The sequence below is a fragment of the Arachis stenosperma genome, chromosome 3, assembly GCF_014773155.1.
Source record: "Arachis stenosperma cultivar V10309 chromosome 3, arast.V10309.gnm1.PFL2, whole genome shotgun sequence".
Taxonomy (NCBI): Eukaryota; Viridiplantae; Streptophyta; class Magnoliopsida; order Fabales; family Fabaceae; genus Arachis; species Arachis stenosperma.
Window position 1 is genome coordinate 145,899,906 of NC_080379.1, and position 27,737 is coordinate 145,927,642.

General features: G+C 35.1%; 1 protein-coding gene and 1 pseudogene across 1 annotated transcript; both read right to left on the reverse strand.

Annotated features, from left to right (window-relative positions):
- Window positions 1-7,770: 7,770 nt before the first annotated feature.
- LOC130966831 (GDP-mannose transporter GONST1-like) lies at window positions 7,771-13,835 on the reverse strand (annotated as a pseudogene).
- Window positions 13,836-15,003: 1,168 nt separating this feature from the next.
- Window positions 15,004-20,122, reverse strand: LOC130968302 (mitogen-activated protein kinase kinase kinase 3-like). Its single transcript, XM_057893493.1, has 11 exons — window positions 19,464-20,122; window positions 18,480-18,791; window positions 18,025-18,112; window positions 17,871-17,933; window positions 17,575-17,735; window positions 17,410-17,485; window positions 16,485-16,544; window positions 16,278-16,385; window positions 15,936-16,175; window positions 15,737-15,840; window positions 15,004-15,593 (listed from the first exon to the last, which is right to left on the reverse strand). The coding sequence occupies exons 1-11, from the start codon at window positions 19,880-19,882 to the stop codon at window positions 15,329-15,331; spliced, it is 1,896 nt and encodes a 631-aa protein (XP_057749476.1). The 5' UTR covers window positions 19,883-20,122; the 3' UTR covers window positions 15,004-15,328.
- Between the last annotated feature and the right edge of the window lie 7,615 nt (window positions 20,123-27,737).

Here is a 27,737-nt window from a genome sequence, read left to right on the forward strand (position 1 = left end):
GCCTTTTATTCCATTTGGGCTATTAACATTTGGCCTGCAACAATAAACAATTAGTTAATAAGTAGATATAATTAATCAACACTAATTATTTATTTTGCTCAAAAATAATGTTTGTCATCATTAATTAATTTAGTTAATTTCTTAACTCAACATATCTTGTTGGGTTTTATAGTAAATAAATGATGATTATTATGTTATAAAATTTTAAATTTCTTAAGTGTTATGTAATGTCTTGATGAAGATATAATGAAATGAAATACTAATTTTGCATGAGTTCAACTCTTGATGCTGCACCTGTTCTGCTAAAATTGTGATCAATTAAACAAAAAAGAGATAAATCAAAACATGCAACGAAGCTAAATATGAATTTAATTTAACATTTTCGGAGCATGAAATAAGTGTTGTTTGTGCTAAAACATATTGTGCATAACTTACTATCACAACTTAAAACATCGTTGGCCATAACGACATCAAAGGCCATGCATAAAGGCCATGCATACATGTTTCAAAAGTTACATTACAAAAAAATAATTTTGTTTAACCATAGCATTCAACCATAACGGCATGAACTCAAAAGGCGACAACACATTGTGCTAGTTAGACATTTTTTCTCGATGGGTTGAATCCTGGAGTTAGAACAAACTTCAAGAAGGAGGTCAGTTTTTTTGAGGTTGCTGCACTAGCTCCCTGAATAGTCTCTCTTGAAATCTCAGTTGGATGTGGAGCAGCTATAGCAATAGCAGCAATAGATGTAGTTGTCCTCTTGATAGGGAGTTTGTTGCGCCTCTCACTTTTAGTCCTCATAAGCCCTTTCTTGGCATTCTTTGTAGTCTTTGCAGCCTGTGGTAGCAATAACAACAATAACATTCGTAATGCTAATAATAATAATAATAATAATAATGATGAAGGACTTGTAACAATAAAAAGTGCCATTATATAGATGAGGACACTATCCAAAATCATAACATGAAACCAAAAAACATATCCTCTCAAGAAACAAGAAAATGGATTTGTTCCTTAAGATTAATCTGTTTCACAACAACTCAATATTTTTTCTTTTATAATTCTTTTTAGTCTAGTAGAATAAAGATTAATCTATCATAGACCTAAATTTTGTTTACGATTTTGTTATTGGTAAATAAATTATTACATATATACAAAAAATTTAAACTCCCAACAAATATTTAGGAGACACAAGTCAATCCAAATTGATTAACTCAAACTCTAATTTTGATTAATATTTTTTTATTATTATTACCTGAGTTGCAGGTTCTCGTTTAGCTCCTTGACCCCCTTCAGCAGCAACTTCTATTTGAATTTCAGTTTGTCCTCCTTCAGCACCAACCTCATCTTCTGCACCAATAATCTCACCTTCCTTACCTTCAGCACCAGTGTCACCCTCATTTGCATCATCTTTGGCATCTTTTGTAGCAACTGCTAACTCATCAGCCTTTTGTTTTTTGCTATTTTACAACTTCTTGTTGTGTGACCAACATCTCCACATGTCCCACAAGTGAATTTGTCATATTTTCTCTTCAATTTTGTTGCAGTGCGCTCTTGGCTCCTGGTGCGAAATATATAACCACAAACTAACTGGCAAGTGCACCGGGTCGTACCAAGTAGTACCTCAGGTGAATGATGGTCGATCTCACAAGGATTGATGGACTAAGCAACAATGGTCAAGTGATTCACTTAGTTAGACTAACAGAAAATGGTGTTTGAAGGTTCAAAGGCATTAACAGTAAATTCAGAATATCAGAAAGCAAGCAGTAAATGAGTTGTGAATAATATATGGAGAAACAGTTAAGGTTTCAGAGTTATCTATTTTTCGGATTGACTTTTCTTACTAACTATTTTAATCATGCAAGATTCAATTCATGGCAAACTATATGTGACTAAACCCTAATTCCTTAGACCTTTTTAGTCTTCTCTAAAATTCATCAATCGCTAATTCCTTGGTCACTTAAATCCAATTAGAGGGTGAAATTTAATTCTAGTTTATATGCCACAAAAATCCTAATTACCCAAATATAAGAGGATTATATGTCACGTATCCCATTAAGTCCAGATAATTAGAAATTTAGGAGTATATGTTTTCAAGCTGTTGTTCAAGTAAAGAGCTTTTCCAAGTTATACAAGAACTCAATTAGAAAAAGGGTCATACTTCCGTTCCACCCAAATTCATAAGATAAAGAACAAAAAAAATTCTTGAAATATAAATCAGTACATGAATTAAAATAGAAAAATAATAGTATAAATCCATACAATAGATAGATTTCCTAACATTAACACTGAAAGTTTAGTTGCTCATGATTCAGAGAGAAAACTAGGATTCAGGTAAACTGTAAATTGCGGAATGAGGTCGAAGAAAAGAGAAGAGCCCGAAGGGCTGATTCTTTTCCCTTTTATATCTAATCCTAATTAATGTAAAATATATTTTCTCAAAATTAAATAATATATTTTCCTATTTATAAAAGAGTTAAAGTTTAATCAAAATAAATAATGATCTTCGCAAGCCTTCAAGTGGAGCGTGGGGACCATGTGATTCATTCAAGTCCACGTTGAACTTGGAAATTCTCAAGTTCAGCGTGGATGAGGCAGTGGCTTCTTCATTGGTTTCCCTTTGAATTCACGCTGAACTTGGATTTCAGCGTGGGGTGATATGCATGATGTTCCTTTGGTGCGTTGAACTCCACGCGGGAACTTGAAAATTTCCAAGTTCAGCGTGGAGGAGGCCGAATTGGATTTCCTTGGAGGTGTTGATGCTGGCGCTGAACTTGAAAAAGCGTGGAGTGGACAGCATCCATTCTTCACTCTCTCTATTCTCTAGCCTTGGCTTAAACTCCGTGAAATTCATCCAAAATACTGCCTGAAATAAACAGAATTGCACACAGCTCAAAGTAGCATTCATAGTGGCTAAAATATATTAAATTTTGATTAAACTTAGCAGTTCAAGTGCAAATTCACAAGGAAAAGATAGAGAAAATGCTCACGCATCAGCTCCCCCCAACAGGTGCCTCATGTGCATATTTTTTTCTTACATAATGTGATGGTCTTCCACGGGGCTTGCTCCTTATGGGTGGTAAGCAATGGAGGTATTGTGAGGTCTCCCACAACTGTTGGCCTCTTACCAGGTTGATATGGTACTCATAAGTCTTGTTGTATGATCCTATTGTTAGCCATGCATGGACATAATTCTTGGGCCTACCATTCATGACTGAAATTGCAGCTATTGCATGACGACAAGGTAATCCTTGCAAACAATAAAATTGAGTAATTAAATATTTAGGATAGGTATGATATTGCTTACCCAATAACTACCAAGACCTACAGCTACATGTTTAGTTTTCCAAATCAACCACCACATTATGTGGTTCACCATGCACTTCAAACATGACCTCAGCTACATCTCCAGACCACATTGGTATATGATACTTGCTGTGATATTTCTCATTCGCAAGTCTACTTTGTTTAATCGGAGGTAAGTGTCCCACATGACTAGAGAGTTTCAGTTTGTTCCTTGCCATACTAGTCATGACATACCTCTTAACCTCCTCCAGTAAAGTCAAGATGGGCTTGCATCTGTATGGTTTGGTGGCGGCATTGAACACCTCACACATGTTGTTACACACATTGTCAACCTTTGGAAAGTCCCTGTAGTGAGCCCTGGTCCCTGCCTGCCTAGAAAACTTATCTAAATACACCCACACCTTTTCATTCACCCTCTTTATTGACTGCATATGCCCATTAAATTCCTGGACGGTCATTGCTCTAACACTTCCAAAGCAAGCTCTTCAAGTGTGAGTTCTTCCATTATTTCTAGAAGTTTTGCCACAGGTGCCACCCACAGAAGTGATGATACGTGCCTGGCATAACCTCACGCAATGCTGGGATCAGACCCTACAAGGTAACAAAATAGTCATTCAATATATGTTACATTCACTGATAACACAGACAACTTAATTCAGAACAGTTCTTCAGTTTTTGGTTATTAAGACAAAATAGTCCTTCGAATTATGTTCATTAATTCAAAATGGTCCTTAAAATCAGATAACGTGCTTTTAATTGAACTATATATGTTACCTTCTGCATGTCAGAGATGAAGCACCAACCATGTTCTATCTGGTTTCCAATATCTTCATGCAAGAACTCCAAGAACCACTTTCAGTTGTCTTTGTTCTCAACATGAACAATAGCGCATGCAATTGGATATACATGATTATTCGCGTCCTGACCCATGGTGCACAACAGCCAACCTCCATAATAGGTCTTCAAAAAAGCACCATCTAGTCCTATCAAGGGTCTACAGCCACCCACAAAACCTTTCTTATATCTATCCAAATAGAAATAAAACCTTTCAAATACACCGTTTTCGATAGGCATTGACTAACACCTAAGTTGATAGTTGAACTCGGATTAGATCTCAACAGCTCCTCTGCATAATCTCTGAGTTTAGTATATTCTGTAGCTTCATCACCCATCACTATCTTCCTTGCATCACCCAAAGCTCTTGTAATTGTAGTCCTAGACAATTGTATTCCAGTTTTTGTCTTAAAAGTAATTAAAAATCTCACAGTTTCTAAATATGGGGAGCTTCTTAACCTTCTTAACAAGTATATCAGTTACCCAAGACCTATTTGCACATCTATTCTTGAAAGTTCTCTCACATGTATGATCATCATTAAAAGTCTTAATCTGCCAACATCCATTCCATTTGTTATAAGAACAAAACACCATCCAGGGACAATCTTCATTCTTGCATACCACCTTACATCTAGTAGTATCATTTTTCTTGTACCTAACACTCCTACCCTCTTGCAACGTATAAATTCTAACCCTTTTCTTAAAAGCATCCTTAGTGGTAAACTCCATACTTAACTCTAACCTCACATGTCTAAACATGGTAGCATCATTGAAGATGGAATTCACAGCTGGGTCTGCATCATTTTCAGAGTCTGGTGGAGTCTTTAGTTCATCAGATTTCCAACTATCATTAGAAAAAAATATTGCCATACAGATTCATGCATTACATCACCAGTAAAAGAATGAATAAAATCAGTAATTATACTTAAATGGCATTAATTATAATAAAAAATATAATTTACATATATTGCAAGTTTTCTTCTTCCTCAACACCATCTACCTCCTTCTCATAATCAGATGCATCCATTGAAGGAGGACGAGAACATCTTCATCACCAGTAGCCAATTTTTTGCCTTTATCATTGTCACTGCTTGAGTCCACACACCCAAGTGGCATGTGTGGCTTGTATAAACTGCCCTTTGCAAACTCATAAGAATTAGATGAGCTATCAACATTCAAGTGAACTGGCTCCTTGTTTACTTGTTTCCTCCAACCTTGTGATCTTGTGATATACCTTCTAGGAATTTTTTAGATACGTTGAATTTAAAGTTAATAGGTTTGGCTTATTTTTTTGATGCACTAGATTTTTTGATTTGTGCATTGTTAATTGGGGGGAAGGTTGAGAGAGGACTTTGTGAGATATGAGTTTGGAAGTAATGGAATTTGGTTAGGATAGAGATTTATGGGACTTAGCCTGTGAGCAAGGTTTGGAGACATTTATCTTGAGAGCAATGAATTTTGGTGGAGTATACTTGGAGGCAATGGGATGAGGGGGCAATGGGCTTGTGGATAGTGGGCTTGGGACAATGGATTTCAGTTCAATTGGGATAAAGGTAATTGGTTGTTCAAGTTGACTTAATATTGTGCTGGTTTCTGTTAACAACTTCAACACCTTCTACTCTAACTTCTTCCATGCCTTTCATTCCAACCTTTTGGCCTATAACATGATCATCATCATCTTCAGTCTCAGAAAACTCCATTACATCAATTATATCATGAATCAAAGGTCCATGCTCGAAATAGATGTGGATGACGTTGTTATTCTCATGGCAGTGCCTGATCATATTAATAAGGTCTTAGTCCACTTGCAATCTCCTAAGACCAAACTCCGAACCATCTTTAGGGTCCAAAAACCAACATGCTTCAGCCTTGTCATACCCCAATTCTCTATAATAACTTGTTAATGCACACACGTCAAGATAGTCTTCATCGACTCCAACTCATTTATCATACAAGTTAGATGTGTAGATAACACTTTCACCAGGATCTATCTCAAACTTTTCACCATGGTGGAAAACAAGTTTCAATTGATCAGGCATCTGAAGTTTACAGCACAACGCAAAACCAGATGGCATTAGTCATTTTGTAGCAAAACAAACCATGTTGCATAGAACAAGAACTCAACACTATATTTGTAATAAGAACGCATACATTTACTTCATAATGACTATAACTTAAACCACATTATGATCATAGTGGTTACAAGGTTCATATCAGAAACCCAAAACTCTAACATTTGCGCCATTAACAACCACAGTATTCTAAACCACTTATTTAAGTATACAATGACTCATTCACACATAAGTACCAAGAACCCTCAACGGAATAAAAAAAAGGAAAAACATTTAGGGGTCAACATCAACCCTTACCTCTTACCATCGGTAGTGTGCGAAGGTGATGCTTCGTCGATAAGTCCTTCGCTGACCAAAAAGAATAGATTCATAGGATGATCGCCAGTGAGAAAATGTGAGTGAAAAGTATGGGAGAACAAATGGACAAAGAAGAAGAGAATGTTTCTTTGAGGTTTTGGGTGGGAAACGTTGAAAATAGAGGGGACCAGTGGGAATTGTTTATTCAAAGGGGAGAAGATGTTGGACAACGTTGTTTCACACACTTAGGGCATCCCACTCCCTCAATGACGTCGTTTAATGGAATGTCCACATGGCAGTTCATGCTCCACATCATCAACGTTTAGACGACACTTCTGCGAGGAACTAACGGAGATGCATTATTTTGAATTTCAGGAATTTAATTGGTCATTTTTAAAAGTTGAAGACTAAATTGAGTAGCAATTTGAAATTCAGGGACCATTTTGGATATTTACTCAAAAAAAATATGTACACCATAAAATAATAAGACAGGTTTAAGAAAAAATATGCATAATATACTCCTTACAAAGTGGGTATGGATGACGCACTTTTTATTTTGGAATGGAATTACCGTTTTTACTTTAAAATAAAAACTGTGTAGAGATTAGTCTCTTAACCATATCATTTAAGTTAAAAAATTAGTATTTATCGCAAATTCCCTTCCTAATGACAACAAAAAAACCCACATTCCCCATCCTCTAGAAATTAGGTTCATATAACACCATACTGTATGATTAATTTGATCCACATACCATTTCTAACAAACATAACATTGAGAAGTGATTACATAACGTAGTTTTTATCAGTCTAACAAAAAATAAAAAATGAAACAGGAATAATAACCTAGTAACAGTAACACTCATTTTACTACAAATAAAATCAAGATGATGCCTAATTGAAATAAATATAGATAGATGTGGATAATTTTGCAAAAGGTTAGCAACAATTTTGCTGTGAGTGCAACCCAGTTAGCTTCTACCTCAGAAGATCCACATGAGAAGGAGTGGACCAACCACTTCTCAGTGAAAGAAATGCTCAGTCAACCTAGGTACTTTTGAAGTCAAGAATCAACAACCAATCACCCAAGGCTGCATGTTTAAGTGGCGTGAAATTTAGATGATACCATCTCTCAAAGATGCCTGTCAGAAGTCAGAACTGCATTGAACTTCACTGTTCCACCTTCATCCACAGAATTGAATCCAATTGAGGTAGAGATGATCATTTCAAGTGTAAAGCACTCTTTGAATGCCATTTAGGTTCAAATTTTGTCTCGCATTTTGGCTTTAGCGAAAAATACTCCTGCCAGAAGGCCTACAAGTCACACTTAGCTTTGCAACAAGATTTAATACACGAACACTACGACACTATTGCAAGAACTAACCGAATAAAATGCTAACAGAGTTCTCCAAACTAGTAGCAGCTTTGAATAGAATAATTCCACTTACAAAAAGTGGGATCTTATTCATTGAACCAACAAGGCTGCAGATAAAAAATCAGTGGTTGGATATGCCTAGAATAACTCTGCCTATGTTACACTTGTGGTACATAACCGGTCCCAAACCCGGATAAAATAGGAGGGTTGTGTTAGGTCTTCGACAACCAACATAAAAAACTTAGCCGAATCTTCATAACATGAATCAAAGACAATTATTGCACTAAAGCTAGGTCGTTACCTGAAAGCAACGCGCTGTATGGCTCGAGTACAGTGTAAAATGAGCAAGAGTCGCTGCATCGCTGTTTGGATGTAGTGTTAAATGAGCAAGGGTTCCTACGTTTTCGTGAACGAATGAGGGTAAATAAGCTAGTTCACAAAGTAAAATGTAAAGGTCAGGGCGATATAAGGTTGAAATTTGTGACATGAAACATAGGCACCCTAACAGGAAAATCCATGGAGGTGGTGGACACCATAACAAGGAGAAAGATTAACATTATGCGCCTACAAGAAATAAAATGGGTTGATACGAAGGCTAGGGAGTTGGATACTTTCGGATTTAAACTTTGGTATACAAGAAAGGTGAAGAGTAGGAATGATGTGGGTATTATTGTGGATAAACAGTGGAAGAAGGACGTAGTGAATGTCAAGAGGGTGGGAGATCGGATCATCTCTATCAAACTTGTGGTGGAGGGAGGTATTTTTCATGTGATTAGCGCATATGCACTGCAAGTGGGTTCGGACAAACAACACAAGATAATGTTTTGGGAGAATCTAGAGAGTTTGGTCTAATACATACCTTCAGAAGATAAGATTTTTTTAGGGGAATATTTAAATGGCCATGTTGGAAAAGAAGTGACTGGGTATGGAAGTATTCACAGAGGTCATGGTTTCGGGATGATCAATGCCAATGGTAAAACTATTTTGGACTTTTCCTCAACCTTTGACCTTCTCATCGCAAATACATTTTTAAAAAGAGAGACAAACATCTTATAACCTATAAGAGTGGCATGATAAGCTCTCAAATCGACTTCTTCTTATTGATGAGAGTCGACCAGAAATTTTGCATTAATTGTAAAATTATTTCGGGAGAGAGTTTAACAACACAACATAAGATGCTCGTCATGGATTTTCGTGTTGAGCAAAAATTGAGGAAAAGACATCATACAAAGAACCCAAGGACGAGGTGGTGGCGAATGAAAAGTGAGGAATAAAGGAGCTTCCTAAGACAGGTAGGAGAAGAGGTAAAGTGGGATGCGAATAGAAGCGCGGAGGAGATGTGGAGGGAGATGGTAGAAGTTATCAGAAGAACAACAAAAAAAAAGTTTTGATGAATCTAAAGGGACAGGACCAAGAGATAAAGAATCCTGGTGGTGGAATGTCAGTGTACAAGAAAAGATAAAGTTAAAAAGGGAGTGCTTTAAAGAGTAGTCTTTGTGCCGCAACGCAGATAATTGGAAAAAATATAAGGCGGTTAAGAAAGAGACAAAAGTGGCTGTCAGTGAAGTAAGAACAAGGGCATATGAAGGTTTCTACCAGTCTTTAGGCACGAAGAAGGAGAAAAAGGTATATATAGAATCACAAAGAGCCGTGAAAGAAGAACGAGAGATTTGGATCAGGTTAAGTGCATAAAGGATAAAGACAGAGAGGTGTTGGCTCAAGAGGAGAAGATTAATGAAAGGCATAAGACTCTTTCAAACCTTGGTCGGTTATGCACAAGGGAAGAAGATAAAAAGTTTGACTACTATCAAAGGATTCGAGACTTTGAGGTAAAAAAGGCTCTAAAGCAGATGAAAAATGGCAGTGCGATAGGACCTGATAATATCCCGATTGGAATTTAGAAGGGTCTTGGAGAAAAAGGTATCAATTGGTTAACCAAGATTTTTAATGAGATTTTAATGTCAAAGAAGATGCTTGATAAGTAGAGAAAGAGCATCTTGATATCTATCTACAAGAATAAGAGGGATATACAAAGTTGCGAAAATTATAGAGGGATCAATCTCATGAGTCAAACCATGAAGTTATGGAAAATGGTGATAGAACGGAGGTTGAGCAAAAAAACACAAATAACATAGAACCAATTTTGTTTTATGCCAGACAGATCTACCACCGAAGTAATATACTTGTTAAGAAGGATGATGGAGAGGTATCGTAGTAATAAAAGGGATCTACATATGATGTTTATTGATTTGGAAAAAGCATACGATAAGGTATCAAGGGAGGTCTTATGGAAGGTTTTAGAAAAGAAGAGAGTAAGAATCGCATATATTCATACCATTAAAGACATGTATGATGGGGCCACAACAAGTGTGAAGACTCAAGGTAGTGCGACAGAGAAATTTTTTATTGGTATATGATTACACCAGGGATCTTCCTTAAGTCCATACATTTTCACATTAGTCTTGGAAGTACTCACAGAGCACATCCAAGAGTCTGTGCCATGATGCATGCTTTTTGCTAATGATATCGTTCTTATAGGAGAGTCAAGGAAATACCTAAATAAGAAGTTGGACTTATGGAGAGGAGCTCTAGAAGTATATGGTCTGTGCATAAGTCGTAGCAAGACGAAATATATGGGATGTAAGTTCGGTCTGCGAAGGAAAACCCCTAATATAGAGGTGAAAATTGAAAAAAGCATCCTACGAAAAATTAAAAGTTTTAAGTATCTTAGATGCATCATACAAGATAATGAAGAGATTAAACATCATGTAAATCATAGGATCCAAGCAGGTTGGTCAAAATGGCAGAGTGCTTCTGGTTTTATATATGACAAAAAAGTACCTTTAAAACTTAAAGGTAAATTCTATCGCACTACTATAAGACCGGCTATGCTTTATGGTACAGAGTGTTAGGCGGCCAAAAGGGAGCACGAATATAAGCTAAGTGTGGCAAAGATGAAGATGTTGAGATGGATGAGCGGTCATACGCGACTGGATAAAATAAAGAACGAAGATATAAGGAAGAGAGTTGGAGTAGCACCCATTATGAAAAAGATGGTAGAATCGCGTCTCAAGTGGTTTGAACATGTGAGAAGAAGACCGATCAAGCACTCAATCAGGAGGGTGGATGAGATGGAGGATAGATAAGCGGTGAAAGGCAGAGGAAGATCTAAGAAGACCATCCATAAAGTGGTCAAACGAGATCTACATGTAAACGGTATCGCTGTAGTCATGATACATGACAGAACTCGATGGCGTCGTTTGATTCATGTAGCCGACCCCACCTAGTGGGACAAGGCTTTGTTATTGTTGTTGGATATGCGTAGAATAATGTTCCAATTTCGATGTTGATAGGGAACTGTAATAGTTGAGAGAAACTGCCAGAACAGTTCCCTCTTATCACACCTGTAAGTTGTTGCTCCTGTGGGATGAAGAAGCCACATGGATGAGAAGCTCACTGCCAGACCCAAAAATCCACTAAAGGTCATTACTAACCAAAAGCTAGGCAATCGTAAAAGCGGTCTGCCAATTAAAGTAGAGTGAGTAGCTTTTGCTTCTGCTATCAACATAATATTTATTTCAAAAATTGCGGAGAAAATTCACGTTCTTAAGAGATAGTCCATCTCATTGAAAACAATAATCAAGAAAACCCCCAAAGGCAGAGAAAGGGTGTTGTTCAACAATACCATTGTAAACTCATTCAAATTTCCTGGTTTTGTGACCTGCTTTGCCAAGTCTATGACCCTTCGCAGGGTCAGCTGCAGCACAAAATATAAGCAACTAATCAACAACTAAGCATTACCAAAAGCAAACAATTAGAGCTCATCTACAAATATACACATATTATCAAATTCAACTAATCTTCCTCCGCTTTGGAATAAGCGCCCTCCATTAAGTACAAACCTGAAACATCAACGCGCGCTGCATCCACTTTCATCAGAATAAGTGAATAGTGTGGTAAAGTCTCAGTTGAATAAAATGATTCACTGACTTCATCCAGAGTAACATATATCAGTGAAATATAATACTAATAACAAGAAAAGAAAAGTATCTAAACATTCAGATCATTTTAGAAAGAAGAAAACCATGCTGACAGAATAAAACAAAAGAAAGTTCAGTGATCATTCGGAGGGGGAAAATGGATTTTAGCAAGACAGGGGCAAATGATAATGAATTTAATATTGACTTGTCAACTTTGATATCGCAACTCCCTAGTCAGCGGACGAACTTTCTAGCAAACAAGGAATGAATCCTTGTAGGTGTCAGGAGGGGCAGCTTCTACCATTAGAACCCATGACCACCAACCAATTCACAAGACTATGCCTCCCATTGAACCAAAGCTTACCCCCAAATCTCAAAAGGTCTATACTCACACAATATGATGCAGTTAAGAAACAGTTGAGTATCTGCCAAGCATAGCCAGTAGCATGAAAAGAAAGATCAGTAATCCCTCCAGTTATTGCTGAAAGGATCTGCAACGGAAATACAGAAACTCTATCAGGTCATCTTATTGAACAATTTGTGATGGTTTATAAAATAAATAAGGCCAGTTTTATAGAAAACAAACACCACTGAATAAACCATGTTCATGTTCAATGCACCAAAAGGGATGGAAAAAGAGTAATGATACCCCAAATAAAGTACATTCAAAAAAGAATAATACAAAATCCTAACATTTCCTTCCTACAAGCTACAGCAATAAAGCCTTTTTTCTGTTTTCACTAGGTAGAGTTGGTTATAGCAAACTCGGAATCAAAGTATGCCCTTGTATCCTAATGTAAGCGAGACAATTACATAGGCACAACAAAGTAAAAGGCTTTATTATTAGGATTGAAATTTGAAATACACAAACCACCGAGAAATATGCAAAGCAGCATAGCGCAAACAAAATATTCCAGGGATCACAAGGCTCTAGTGTCAAAGGATGTTTAACATACCATTAGAGACAAAGTAGTCCAGACTCTACTGTCGTGGTGCTTCTTGAACAAATATGTTTCACCAAGGGCAGTCATGACAATAGTAACATTCTTCAATATTGTTACATAGCTACATTAATGTACTTCAAACTGCACATAATACAAGTCACATGATAAAGAGAAAAATAAACCAGTCAAAAGTATCCATCCCATTTGAAAAAATGATCCAAATATTATAATGACTCAATGAGAAACAGAAATAAAGCATCATATCAGCTAAGATAATTAAAATCAGCATACCTAAACATGCTAGTGACGAGCATTCCTAGAAACATAACATTCACTGGCAACCAAACTTTAACCAAACATGTTGAATCCTAGAAGGTTGAGTACAGAAACAACAATAACTGAGATCAAACTCTGCAACCACACAAGACATAACACAAAAGTCAAAAGGCACTATCACCAAACATGCATTAGAATGATTAAAAGGGAACAAAATAGATGACCTGGTAAAACATCAAGGATACCCCAGCATTGAAGTCATAACTGGAAAGCACAAACTTGTTAACGAGAATTATGCTGCAAGAGGAAAGGCAATAGGCAAGGCAAGAAAAGAAGGGTTGATTATGGGGTTTAGGTAGCCTTCTAGTTCAAAGAGACTTGTCACTCCTCTTGCCCAACTTGCCATCTTCCAAGTCCAGTCCAATGTTGGTAGAAAGCTTCATTGCTAGTTGAAATTTGGAAAGGAGTTACCAGTGAAGGAAGGCAAGACAAAAGAGAGTGCAGAGTTTCTCCATCCCAATATTGAAGCTATCATGTCTTTTGTCATGCAATTGGTGAATTAGGGAATGAACACTTTAAAATACCCAAGATCCGCAATTGCTTTATTTCCAGGGATGTCAATGGGGGTGGTGGGGGCGGGGCGGGGGCGGGGGCGGGAGATGCCTCCTGCTCCCCATCTCTTTGCCCCCAGAATTAATCCCCGTCCCCGCCCCGTTTCTCGCCATGTGGGAATAATTGTCCCCATCCCCATTCTCCGCGTTCCCTGCGGGGCCCCATTCTCCACGTTATCCGCGGGGCACCATTCTCCATCTCCCTATATTTAACATTCATATGGAAATTATAATAAAAAATATCAAAAATGACAAAAAAAACAAACTACAAAATATTATTACAAACACACAAACATATCTTATCCAAGATTATAAGTCCAGAAATATAACATAGCAAATCATAGTCCATAAAATAAAATCTTGAACAATAGAGCTAGAATTTTTCAATGAGTGAAATTACTAAGGGTTATTAAGTAAGTTCAAAAATTCGAGGAATCATCGGGAATGGGGCGGGCCCACTCGACTTCCCGCGCCTGTCTCAGAGAAATTTCGCTCCCCATCCCTATCCCCACGGAAAAAATTTCTCACTATTGGAGCCCCATTCGAAGCAATCCCCGCAGGGATCTTCGCCTCCTAAAAATTTTTGACACCCCTATTTATTTCTTTCTTGTTGCCTACACTCCAAAACCCAGGAACGTCAAGGACTCGAGTCAAGGGTATCCCCAAACAATTTTTTAATAATAATAGAATTTTAAAAGTATTTATTTAATATAAGAACATGGGTTAAAAGAAAAAATTTGCAAATTTGTATTATTTAGATTAATTTAGAATTTAATTTTAATGTGTAGCAAATTATTTTACAGATTATTCTAAATAAAATCTCTTAAACTATTATTTTATTTAAAAAATACTAAAGAACCAATATTTTTAGTTAAAAAATTAATTAATATTAATTCAAATACAAAATAAAAAATATTAAAACTTTAAAAGAATATCGAAAATAAACTTTTAGTTAATCAAATATTCGATAACTTTTGTTTTTTAATTCTAGATTTTTTTTAAATTTAAGATTTATAACGTAGAGTATAAAATAAAAAATTTATAATTTAAAATATAAAATTTAATATAAATAAAATAATTAAAAAAAAAACTGTCTAATATTAACTCATAAAAATTGACTCCCTATTATTACTTGAATATTAATCACCTAATGTTTCTCTTAAATGAGTGTATGTGAAATCTTTCTGGGTTACTTTATCACTTACAGTAAAGATGCAATTGTTTTGAAGTCATAAATTCAGTCGTCTCTCATTTTGGATTGATCTTTCTAGCTATAGGTTAGTATTAATATAGTAATATACGAGAGTGGAGCTTCAAAAATTTCCATTTTTCTTTTCTTTTTTTTTTCCTTTTCCTTCTTCCATGAACTAGCAATATACATCGTAAACGTCACTACAAACATTGTAAGCACACTACATTTACAATAATCAAGAAAAATGTTACAAGCAGCATGGTTTCCCCAGTCGTTTGTCGTCTGGTTCTCACATATAAAGAATGGACCAGCATGGCAGCAGCATCTTTCGGTGCTTCAGAGTTCGGAGTCAGGATTGAAGTCCAACCAAGCACAGTTCACAAGGCATGCATGCTGGGGAAACTCTCAGATTTTAATGCTAACCGTATTTACAATCAAAATTCAAATGAATCTCATTCTTGGAGATCCACCAAGTGGTGTTTGGGCTTTGTATCGAGACGTTTCATGCCAAGGATCGAGAGTGAATGCTGCATTTGATCTCACAGAATATGGCGACGTGTCACTCAAATTGAAATTATTTTGCCCCATCATTGTGTAAGTTGGATGAGGAGGAGAAAAGAAACCGCTCTTTTGTGCTGTCCCATATTGTCTCAATGGACTTGAAGAGGGAGACACTGGCAAAGATGTGATTGTTCTTGCGTTGTCTCTGAATAAGTGCATTACAAAAGAAAGTCAACTCCAAATAACAAGAAAATAATGAAGCTATAATCACAAAAAAAAAATGAAGCCATCGTATACTGACACACAAGTTCATGCCTTAATTGAAATTAACAGGTGGGATTTTTTTACCTTGGGCTCCTTAATGCGTGAGAAGCTGCTCGAGCTGTCTTCGTTGCATGATCTCCATCAAGTGACGTTATACTTGTTCTATTGGATTGATGCTCCAAAACAGGCTGCAACCAAAAACAATGAGAAAGTTAGTTCCAAGCACAACAGAAAGTAATGAGAATGGAATATCGAAGGAAATAAATGAATACATAGGCCATACCGGCGGAGTCCGGCTTCCATCTAACATGCGGGGGAAAGCATCTCTGGTTATGCTAACATTTACAGCTTTTGTTGCTGATTGGTCACGAATGAAGGGGTGGTCTAGTAGCATTTGAGCTGTTGGGCGTGCTAACGGGTCCCTATTTAAACATAGCTTAATGAAGCTTTTGGCATCATCTGAAAGATGTTCAGGGATTTCAGGCATATCTTTGCTGTTACCAATTTTAAATATGGCAGCTACCTGCTCAAGTCGACACGAAAACAATTGTGGCTCTCAGTACTTATTACACAACAAACGAGATCATACAAATGAAGACTATTTCTGGTATATCCAAAATCTCACCCCTTCATATTGATTCCATGGAGGCTTCGACGTTGCCATTTCAAGAATTGTGCATCCCAAGCTCCATATATCAACTGGAAGACCATAGCCATTGGTATTCATTACAACCTAAGAAATAGAACATCAAGCTACAGTAAGCATGGTGAGAGAGAGGAGAATAAATTCCAAGATTTGAAGGGGAAAAAATAGTGGGGGAAATCATTTCACCTCAGGTGCCATCCAGTATGGACTTCCTTTGAATGAAAGTACTGAGGCAGCAGAATTTATCTGGTTCAGAAAGAGAAGTTAGAGATATTCTATTGTAAAGGATTTAAAATTTTAAATATATATAGAATCCTAACATTTCTAAATCACATTTCTTCCTACAACTAAGATCTTATCGATACAGTCCTAATTGGAATAACACTGAGTGGAGATAAAGAAATCAAGAAGGTTAACAAAAAAAAAAAAAAAAAAAAACACGAAAGAAAGAGCGCAAAAGAAGGGGGAGGGGGGTGGGGGGTTTCGAGTCTGTGTTAGTGCAACGCATCCTGCTCAAATAAGAGTTGTGTGTGTGTGCACGTGTCTTCTCCGTGCTATGGGTGTGCCTGAATGTGTGACAAAGGGAGCATGTGCATCTGATAGAGAAAGACAGACACAGTAATATCTCTCTGCCACTAAGAATCAGTAGAATTGCAAATTTTAACCTTGAGCAAAAGATATATTCTCAACTTTCTAGCAACCATTCTTAACTAATTTCATATCTTGTAATTCGATCAGTTATGTTTTTTCTGTACCATAAATACATTTATTTATAAGTAACTACTATTTCTATTTATGGAAGTTCGGAACCAACAAATCTATCCATAAATGAATAGAACTAGCTTTGTACCTACAAAACATGAGTAAACTACTATTTTTACCCACGAAAGTTCAAAATGCTAACAAATTTAACCAAAAATGAAATTAACATTTAAGTACTTTTGTCACGACCATTTTTCGTGGGTACAAAGCAAGTTTTGTTCATTCATGGTTAAATTTGTCAACAGTTTTGAAATTTTGTGGATAGAAATTGTAGTTTACTCTTCATTTAACTATTCTTTTCAAAGTGACCTAGAAGTAATCCGTTGCTTGTTGAATAATATGCACTTACAAGTTTAGCCATTCCAAAGTCTGCCAGCTTGATTTCACCATTAGGATCAACAAGTATGTTAGCTCCTTTGATATCTCTGACAAAAGAAACAGGGAGAATGATTTCAAAAGGAGAATAAAGAAGCATCCATGGAATGTGATAAGCTGAGTGGCAATAATAAATTACCTGTGTACTGTATTTCTTGCATGCAAATAAGCAAGCCCAGATACAATCTGCCTGGTATAATTTTGAATGACAGGCTCCTTAAATGAACCATATTCCTGTAGCAATTTATGGATAGAACCACCAGAAACATACTCCAAATAAACTGATAGTGTTTCTTCACCCTGAAAATTAGCACGTATTTTACTTAGTCAGGTTCTATTTACTGTGTGCAAAGATGCAGAGTGCACACAGCTATATTAGGTGTTGACAAGGTATGAAGTACAAACGATTCAAGACTAGGAAAATGCTATCAATACCAGTTCACTCCCATGGTATTGAACAATGTTTGGATGTGAAAGCTGATTAAGCAAGTTTATCTCCTGTAAACGAATAGAGTTTGTTAAAATAACCTATGACATTTTAAAGCAAATTAACTGAACTATAGCATGTGTTAAAGAGCAGCAAAATTACCTGATTAAGTTGTCTGAGGCACTCTTTTGATGTTGGATCATCAGAGACAACCCTGACTTCCTTTATTGCACACATTTGTCCACTCTCACTATGAAATATAGGAAGCATAATAGAAAATTTTCAGTTATTTGCCCGAAATATGGACATTAGGCTGAAATTACACATTCTGGAAGAAGGTTGATGACATAATTATGTAAACATAGTATTACTTCAGTATCAAACTCGGATCATTGCAATAGCCAACCACCTCAGTAAATATTCAGTTCATAACCTAAATATATCGACATAAATTGCAATCACAGATGACACAGACCGCAGGTTCAGTTTCAGCCTTAGAATATTTGATGGAGCAAAACTTGTATATGATACAAATCTGTTTTCAGGTAGCAAATCCCTTCAACATCAACTGTTTTCTAAAACAGAAGAAAAAGCAGAAAGCAAAAAACCAAAATTACCTATTAAATCCAAGATAAACATGCCCAAAAGTTCCCCTTCCTAGAAGCTTTCCTTTCTTCCACTTCGACAGATTACTGGCGTTGTTTTCTAAGGATCCATTTGCCCGTGGGGTGGAAAGGGTGGAAGGACTAGTAGGAGAGCCAGGGGGAAGAGGCAACGGGTGACATTCACTTTTTCCATCGTCTTGCTTGCCTGTAGGAGAGTCGAGACTCAAAATCCTCTGATGAAGTGGCGATGTAGGGCTTGTCGGCCCCCTTGACCCGGCACCTGGGCTCTTTGGCCTCACATGGAATTTGATGTCACCTTGTCCTCTGCATAAAGAAAGAAATAAACATGGATTAGTTTAACACTAGATTGGAGAAGGACACAGCAAAATGCATATCTGAATCTTGTTATTTCTGTTCCTTATAGAGTCATTAAGGACTATATACCCCTGAATTCATTTCGATAATGATAAATCATTAGAAACAGTCAAACAGTAGGATGCATGGATGTTGTATAGATAATATATGTAAAAATAGTTGGATTATGGCCAACAAGGCTAGAGTTAACTAACTAGATCCTCAAAATTAACATATATGTTCACTGTGATTTTTCCCGAGATAATCATTAATTGACAAAATTTTTAGGGAACTAAATAGTTCAATAATCAAGATCCCTCAAAGTAAAAATAGATTGGGAGTCATAAATCACACCATCTATCCTCTTATCCCTTTTACAAAATTGCTTATTTGACGGAGCAAAAAGTCTCTTTTTCTTTTTCTTTTTCGTGTAGATCAAACGGAAAAAGGAAGTGGGGAAAAACTATAAGCCATAACTGAAGCTCATAAAGCAATTACAGAGAATCAGATCAATGATTACAATATAAGGCTCCTAAAAAAAGCCGATCAATCGATCAAACACGAAAACTGAGCTGAACAAAGAGAAGGACAAAATCCACAAAGTGGAAAGAGGAATTGAGTCAATCGTAGGGGGAAGGAAACCTGTTGTTAATGAATTGAGGAGATATAAGGTGGTCCTCGTAAGAGGTTGAGGAGCTGACGCTGGAACCAGATAGCGAAGTAGATCCAAAGACGACGCCCTGATCGTTGTTGAAGCTGTGATTGGGCGAAACCGTAGGGCGAGGCAACGGAAGCCCTCTGTCTCGGTCTCTGTTATTGTCGTTACCGTCGACGCTGGCGAATTCCTTGCTTGTCCTCGGTGAGTTGCGAGAGGCGATAAGCTCATCGAAGCTCTTGTTGTTCTTGTTCTTGTCCTTGCCTTTCTTCCTGCTGCTGATAATGCTAATCGGCGATCCTATCAGATTGAATTTCTGCCTGCCACGTGTCTCTTCCTCATCTTCAACCTCACCCTGATTCTGCTGTTTGTTCTTGCAGGATTTTCTACTCCACCACGCCGGCATTCTAGAACAGTAGAAACCACAAGTTTGAAGAAGAAGAAGAAGAAGAATAAGAAGGAGAGGTGGTGTTTGGAATTGGAAGGTGAAAGAGAAGAAGATGCGAGGAAAGATAGGGAGAGAGGTGAGTCACGGTGGTTGGATAAAGCGGGGAAATGACGTGGCTATTTCGTATAGAGGGAGAATGCAAGTGAGTGTGTTTGTTAGAGCAGTTTACTTTGATATGGAGGAATCAGAATGAAGTGAGTGGTATTAGCGTGTCCCAATTGACAGTATAACTGTGTCTCCTTCCTTCATTTTCTTTGTAAATATCTTTTCTTCTTATTTTTGCATTTTACAAAATAGAATGGGATTGGTTGGTTCTGTTTGGTGGCGGTGCTGTTACCTGTGAAGGGAGTAGATACATACATACATATACGTGAGAATCCACATTGGCTATTGTGCTATTTCTTTCCAAATCCGATTTTTACACTACACACTCGCAGACGGATTGGCCTGCAAGGCATTATAAATAAGATTGTGTTTTAAAAATGTTGATTTTAAAAAAAATTGACTTTTTTATAAGTATTTAAATAAAATTTTAAAAAATTATTATTTAATTTTAAAAATTACACTAAACATTAATATTTTTATTTTTGTTAAGTAAAAAATTTTAAAAAATAAATTTTTAAGACTTTTCAAATAAATTTTTAATTATTGTGTGTCTTTCTTGTATTTTAAAGACACATAATAAATTTATAAATTAAAAAATTATTAAAAATATAAAAAATTTAATTTTTTAAAATATTTATTTTATATTTATTAAATAAAAAATATTTAAATTTTTTTATTCATCGTAAATTTGTCATATATTTTAAAATACATATTAACTAAATCCTTATAAATATAGTGAAATACAAACTCAAATATAGACTAGCATAATTTATTATTTTTACGGTATTTTTAATCAATAATTTAATATATTTAATTCAGTAATTTACTATTATATTTTTAATTAATATTTTAAATATTATTAATTAATTATTAGTCAAAAATAGGAATCTATACGAATTCTATACCATTATTCATAAATAATTTAAGAATATAAAATGATTAAAAAATTTTATTCATTTTTAATTTTTAAATAAAAAAATAAATTTTTTATTTTTTGATATTTTTAAAAGATAACATATATATTTAAATTTTTATCTATTAAGAGAATACTTAAGATAATGAATTAAGATTCTTAATCATCACCATTTGAGAAGAATAAGTATATTTTTATTTTTTAAATTTGTCAAAAATTTAAAAAAAAAATATTCTTAAATTTTATTTTAATTCAATTTTGTTTTAGAAATTGTTTATTTTTATCAAATGTACCTGTGACAATTAATTTTTGAAAAATTTAGGATCAATTTATCAATAATATTTGACAACTAAAAATTAATGACAAAATTTTATTCTAATTTGTTTGTATTAAAAATTGTCCTTATAAAATTATTACTAAATTATCTCTATATTTTTTAAAAATTTAATTGTTAAAAATATATTTGATATAAATAAAATTTTTAAAATAAAATTAAAACAAAATAAAATATAAAAATATTTTTAAATTTTTTAATAAATTTAAAACAAAAAAGTATACCTTATTTTTTCTTTTCTAGGATAAAATATTGTCTATGTTAAAAATAAGATAACCTAACTGGGATGGAAACAAGGGATCAGCAGGACCTTGGTTGTAAAAAATTAGATCGGATTATTCAGTTAGACCGGTCCAATCAGAAATCAGAAGCTTTTGCAATCTGGTCTAACAAAAAAAATCACCATTTCAAAAAATTAATTTTGAATCGTTAAATCGGTCGTCGATCAAATTAAGAATCGATCGATTTTATAAAACGACGTTATTTTGGATTTTATTTAAAAAAAGACAAGATTCATCACGTGGCCTTCTCTTTTACATAACTTCATTTTTACATCTATTCAATTTAATAGTTCAGAACTTTTCCGTCAAAAGAAATCCTAGCCAGGTAGCTATCACCACCGCCATGACTGTTATACTCACAGTTGTCGTCCGTCACGCTTAAAATCTTTCGTCTTCGTCTAGTCGTCGTACTCTAAAACCTCCTCATTCACCAATCACCAACCTCTTCTTCATGTTCATCATGGTCCAACCCCTCCACTGTCCAATCTATCATAGTTGAAATAACACAATAACCAAACAAAGAATCATATCTAACATAACTTTATTGAACTAATTAAAAGATTGAAAATTTGTACCCGTCTAGTTAATTTAATAAAATTCTTTTATTTCTTGTGACTGTTTTGATGAGATCAATAATTAAAATGAAATTAAAGATGATTTAAGTGAAATAAATATACATAAATTTTTTTATAAATTTTGATGATTAATAATAAATTTGAATGTTGATATTTTATATTTAAATATTTTTGTTATTTAATTTTTAAATTTATAGTTGGATAAGATCATAATATTTTAGTTGATGTAGTACTTTTAATTTGAATAATATTTTATAATTTATATTAGATTATAATATATTTTAATGTATTTATTATTTATTATAAAACGATTATTTTGATTAAACTATAGTTAAAACAATTGAATCAATAAACTAATAAATTAGTAGCTAAAAGTCTAGAATGATCTAATTATCGATCCAGTTTTCAAAATTTAGTGTGTGTTTGGATTATAGTTTACAAACGAAAATTTGCATAAAATTATTTTTTTTTCAATAATGCTAGGAAACCAAGAGGGGACCAGCCAAAAACCTGCCAACTCCTCTTGGGCTGGACCCCGAAGCCCACTCTCACTACAGCAACATCCAAAAAATTCACCCAGGTACAGTTCATCCTAACTAAACCCTATACTCTCCTTTCACCGTTTTACCGTATTAGAAGTCGAAAACCATCCACGGTCGCACCAGTTCATCGTGCAATCTTCTCCTCCGCCTTCATCGGACGCCGCGCCTCCGTCCACCACGTGTAGGCAATAGCCGGCCTCCGTAGACCACTTCAGAATGCCGTGACGCTCCCTCTCCTTGACGTGCTTCTTAGCGCATTAATCAGAGCTTCCCCAATCTTGGCCGTGGCAACATCATTCCACCCAGGTGCGAGGAACAAGGTGGTTCTCCTTCTCATCGAAGGTGCGCCGCTGCTGCTGCATGTTGGTGTTGGCAGCGCCATTGAAGCTTCCCTGCTCTGCTCCGCCAAACGCAATAGGACGTCCCCTGCTTCAGCCTCGAAACCTCCCTTCACATAGCAAATTGTTAAGTATTTAATAGCTTGTTTTTATTGATGTAAGATTTCAGTACCGTGAATGATACTTGTTGGATGTTGCCTTTGATTTGGGTATAATTAAGGTATTATTAAATGTTGCTTCTGATTTCATGTGCAGGTTTTTGTAAAAAGATTTGGACACGGTGCTGTTATACTGTTTCTTGTACTTTTTTGTGTTTCTTAAAAGGTTTTTTTTGTTTTTACAAGAGAAGATGATTCTTTATTATTGGTTCCCTATTTTCGTATTTCATCATGCTCGATTCCTGTATCTTCATAATGGTGAAAGTTTTAAAAAGTACTGAATTGTTATTTTTTTTATAGTAGTTCACAAAATAGTGAAAGCATGACTTTTGCATATCATCATCATCAGAGAAAGCAAACATGAAGGGACTAGAATTTCCTTGTGATTCCAATTAGAGGCTTTTGTATAGAATATATTTGAATGGTAGTTAATTGTTGGAATTGTAATTAATTGCTGAATCTGAATCTTTTACTTTATAAACAACATGATTTGGCTCTTATAATTCTTCGGCACCCTCCTGAATCACAATATTAGCCACTATATTACAACGGCAAAATTAGAAAATAACAATAATGATAATAGCAATAATTCTTATCTTTCAATTACATAAAAAGAGTTTTTTTATTCACAGCATATGATGTAGAATTTTATTTTCTTTTCCGTTCTTTTAGCTCAGGTTATGGTTTTGTACTTCTTAGCAAACTTTAGATTCAATTATCTCACACAATTAGAAGAATTTAACAATATTTGTAGCACAACCACTTGGAATAATAAACATTAAATAATAAGCATTGAAGTAAGTTTTACAAATTGAACGTATGCGTAGTTTGAGATTAGTTTTTATCCGAGTTCTTTAAAGGATTTTTTATTATAATAACTACATTTCGATTTAGCATTTCCATGGCCATGTTATGATTTATTAATCTTTACCTTTACCATTATTTATTTTGAAACCAAATCCAACTTACACTTTAATTTTTTTAGATGGGTGAATAGCGAATAACAGATGATACTTGGTTAGTGTTGAATAAAAAGTGTGGATTGATGAAGGGTTTTAGTAGAATTGATCCCACGAGTTGGATGTTGCTTCTGATTTGTGTATAATTAAGGAATGGATAGATGTCGCTTCTGATTTGGATTTTATATGATATTAATTTATTGGGGTTTTGTATAGCAGCAACCACAATGAATAATTGAGGACTTTTTTTATGTTGCTTCTGATTTGTATGAGGGTTTTGTTAAAGAATTTGGGCCTGTTTCTTGTCAACAAGCACCAGGATTGTGTTTCCAAAAAGTCAATTAAGATGGAAAAAAGGGTACAATGATATTTACTGTTCTGTCATCTGCGTGAACATTGAACTTGGTTTGCATATGTTTTTTCCTAAATTATTTTTCGCTTCAAGATAGTTTACTAGGATTGTGTCTTTGGACGTTTATACGTCATTTCCTGCCTTACATCAGTTTCGTGTGAGCCTAAGAAATCTTGTTTCACTGCAGGTATATGAACTGCTATTGCTGAAATTATGAAGTTGTTGGTGATTTTATCGAAACTTTTAGGTGGATGGTGCTTCTGATAGGCATTAGAATGTTTCTTTGCACTGCGAATTGGATTGTTCTAGATATGTGTTCCGAGTTATCACGTGTTAATATATAATAGACATAGATGGCTATTAATATGTTGCATAAACGTTGACCATAAATGCTTTGTTTTGCTTTCACTTTGCAGGGGCATCCTGAAAAGCTGAGTGCAATATACAAAAATCTACATCAGATGTTTCTCTTGTTAAACAAATAGATGTTTCTTTTTAAACTAAATGGATAATTCTTTGAAATGAATCATCATTTTAGATGGAAATTAACTTTGAAGTAATTGAACGCATATTGTACTTATTGATTCAATTGTTGTTACTTATCAGTTATAATTAATATATAATAGACATAGATGGCTATTCATTTGTTACGTACACCCTGACCACTAGATAACAAATTTAATCATGGAAGTAACACTTGCCTCATAAGTTCATCACTAAGTAGTACTAAGTAGTATGTTGCGTATGTGGACTCTGGAGTCTAAAGTCAGAGTCTAAAGTTCAAGTATAATAACCGCACAAAGCAAATAGTGGGTAACAGGAAAGCTGTCAAAGCACTTTGATTGCTCTTGAAAAAGCAAAGATATTGTTTTTGTTCTTTTCTTTATCTTTTTTTTCCTTCTTTAAATTTTGTTAAACAAGCATAAGAATAAATACAAAAAATTATTTCTTTCTTTTGTGATATCTGTATTCATTATCATTCTTTCTTTTGTGATACTTGTATTCACTATCAATTGAATCATCTCTGTAGTAAAGAATAAATACAAGTAACTTCTGTTAGGTACTTAATTATTTTTGTAAAAATCTAAGTGGATGTTACTTCTGTCAAGCATCATGATGTTCCTTTTCCATACTAAATAGATGTTACTTTAACAGAAGCCATGTGAATGAAAAATAAAAAAAGCTTATCCTACATAAGTAACTATAAATTTGCCATTATGCTAAAATGCAATGAAAGGAATCATGATATTCATTTAACTTTTCTATACAATTTGCAACACTGTCGATACAGGAATTTATCATTACCAAAAGTAATACAAAAAGAATCATCTATTTAGTATAAAAAAATATCTATTTGTTTAACAAAAGAAATATCTGTCGTAAACTTTATATTTTGTTAGAGGGGGTGAAGCTACATTGTTTAAAAAATGGGTATATCATTACTATACAACTAGCTAAACAAAGAATAACTTTCTAGTTGCTACACTTGGATCACGTCTCTTTCACTTCATCCAATTCATCAACTGTTTCAAATTTCTCTTCGATCAGTTCAAATTTATCAATCATTTTAAAGTAGATTTTCTGCAATCATCCATATGCAACCATAAGCAAAGACACATACGTAGCCATAAGCAGAGAAATATCTATCTAAAAAAATTAAGAAACAGCCATCTAATGACAATTATAAAAGCAAAGAAACATCAACAATCATATACAAAGAAACATCTACTTTTAAAAATAAAAGACACAATTATTATTCAACCTAAAATGATTTAGCTATTTGAATCTAGTAAATATTTATAAAAGTTTTCCAATGCATATGGTGTCATTTCTTCCTCAAATTTGGCCATAACTATCTCTAAGGTAAATACAAAGTCCTCGTTCTCAACCTCATCCATGACAAGTGACTAATTCATAAAGTTTAAAGGACGAAAACAAAACGTTAATCTATTTGTGTGCTTGATAAACACAAAAGTACTAGAATAGAACTCCATACAAATCAATATCACCTTGAAAAGAAAAAATTGCCAAAAACCTTCGATCATTGTGGTGGTATAGTGTTCCTTTCACTGAGGCAAAAATATTATATGCTTTATGCAGCATCATCCTTGAGCTTCTTGGTGATGGTGGCAAGAATATTCCCGTGGTAGGATGCTTGCAGTAATTCAATCTCAAAAACCTGTCTTGTTCCAACACCAAATATTCTAAATTATTTAACGAAAACGTCCAGTAATTTAGTAAAATCAAAGAACATCTCATATGAACACCATTCCTAGTATCTAAACACTAAGAGCAGAACAAAAACATCTAATCTCTAACAACTACAATTGCAATATGAGACCCAGATAAAAGCAAAATTCAATCTCTAACAACTGCAACATCCGCTCATACTTTCAACAACATTCGATTTCTAATTCCAGTAATTCAGCAGCATATAGCAGATTAGCAAAATTAAATCAAATTGATTATCACAGCAGTTCCTGAATCCTAGCACAGATTAGGAAAGAAACATACTTACCCATGATTCCCCAAGATTAAATTACTTGAGCTGTACAACATATAAAAAACACCCATTCAACTAACGTTCACCGAACCACTACAACAAAACCATCTCCAAATCTCTCTTCAAAACATGCATAGAAAATCAGAGGAAAGATCTGCCATACTTACTAATTAGTGAGACGAAGTGAAGATTCCAGGCTGAAAAAGTGGAGATCCACCGTCGGACGGCGCAGCTGCACCACGAAGCTTCAAAGCCACCGGTAAAACCCACATGCAGCAGCAGAGTGACGTCGCTCTGGTTCAGTGTGTGAAAGTGCGATGGGAGGAGAGGATAGGAATGGCGTCGTATCGTCCGGAGAAGAGATGGAAGAGGGTTGCGCTCAGGTACCGTGTGTGGAGGCGGAGCGGGCGGAGCCACTTGGAGCGGCGTTGCAGTGTCCGGAGAAGAAAGGGAAGAGGGTTGCGCGGTGTTTTCGGAGGCGTGGTGCGGGTGCAAATGATTTTCAAATTTCTGTGTGGTAAAACGGTGAAAGCAATGGTAGGGATTTTGGGGAGGGTGAATATGTTTTACCCTGGATCAATTTTGGATGGTGCTGAAGTGTAGTGGGTTTTTGGATCACAGCTCAAATATATTTTGGCTGATTTTTGGCTGATATGCTCTTGGTTCCATATACTTTTCCATTTTTTAAACCTGATTTTGAAGAAAAGTAAGTTTGTGTTAACGTGATTTATATTTGACAATTTTTATATCAAA

What these genes read in the sequence shown, in the direction of transcription:
- LOC130968302 (XM_057893493.1), bottom strand. Translation starts at nt 19,882, where the DNA reads ATGCCGGCGTGGTGGAGTAGAAAATCCTGCAAGAACAAACAGCAGAAT. An exon ending in CCTCAATTCATTAACAACAG is followed by an intron (nt 18,792 to 19,463) that starts GTTTCCTTCCCC and finishes TTCTTTATGCAG; the next exon opens with AGGACAAGGTGACATCAAAT. An exon ending in AATACCATGGGAGTGAACTG is followed by an intron (nt 17,736 to 17,870) that starts GTATTGATAGCA and finishes GCTAATTTTCAG; the next exon opens with GGTGAAGAAACACTATCAGT.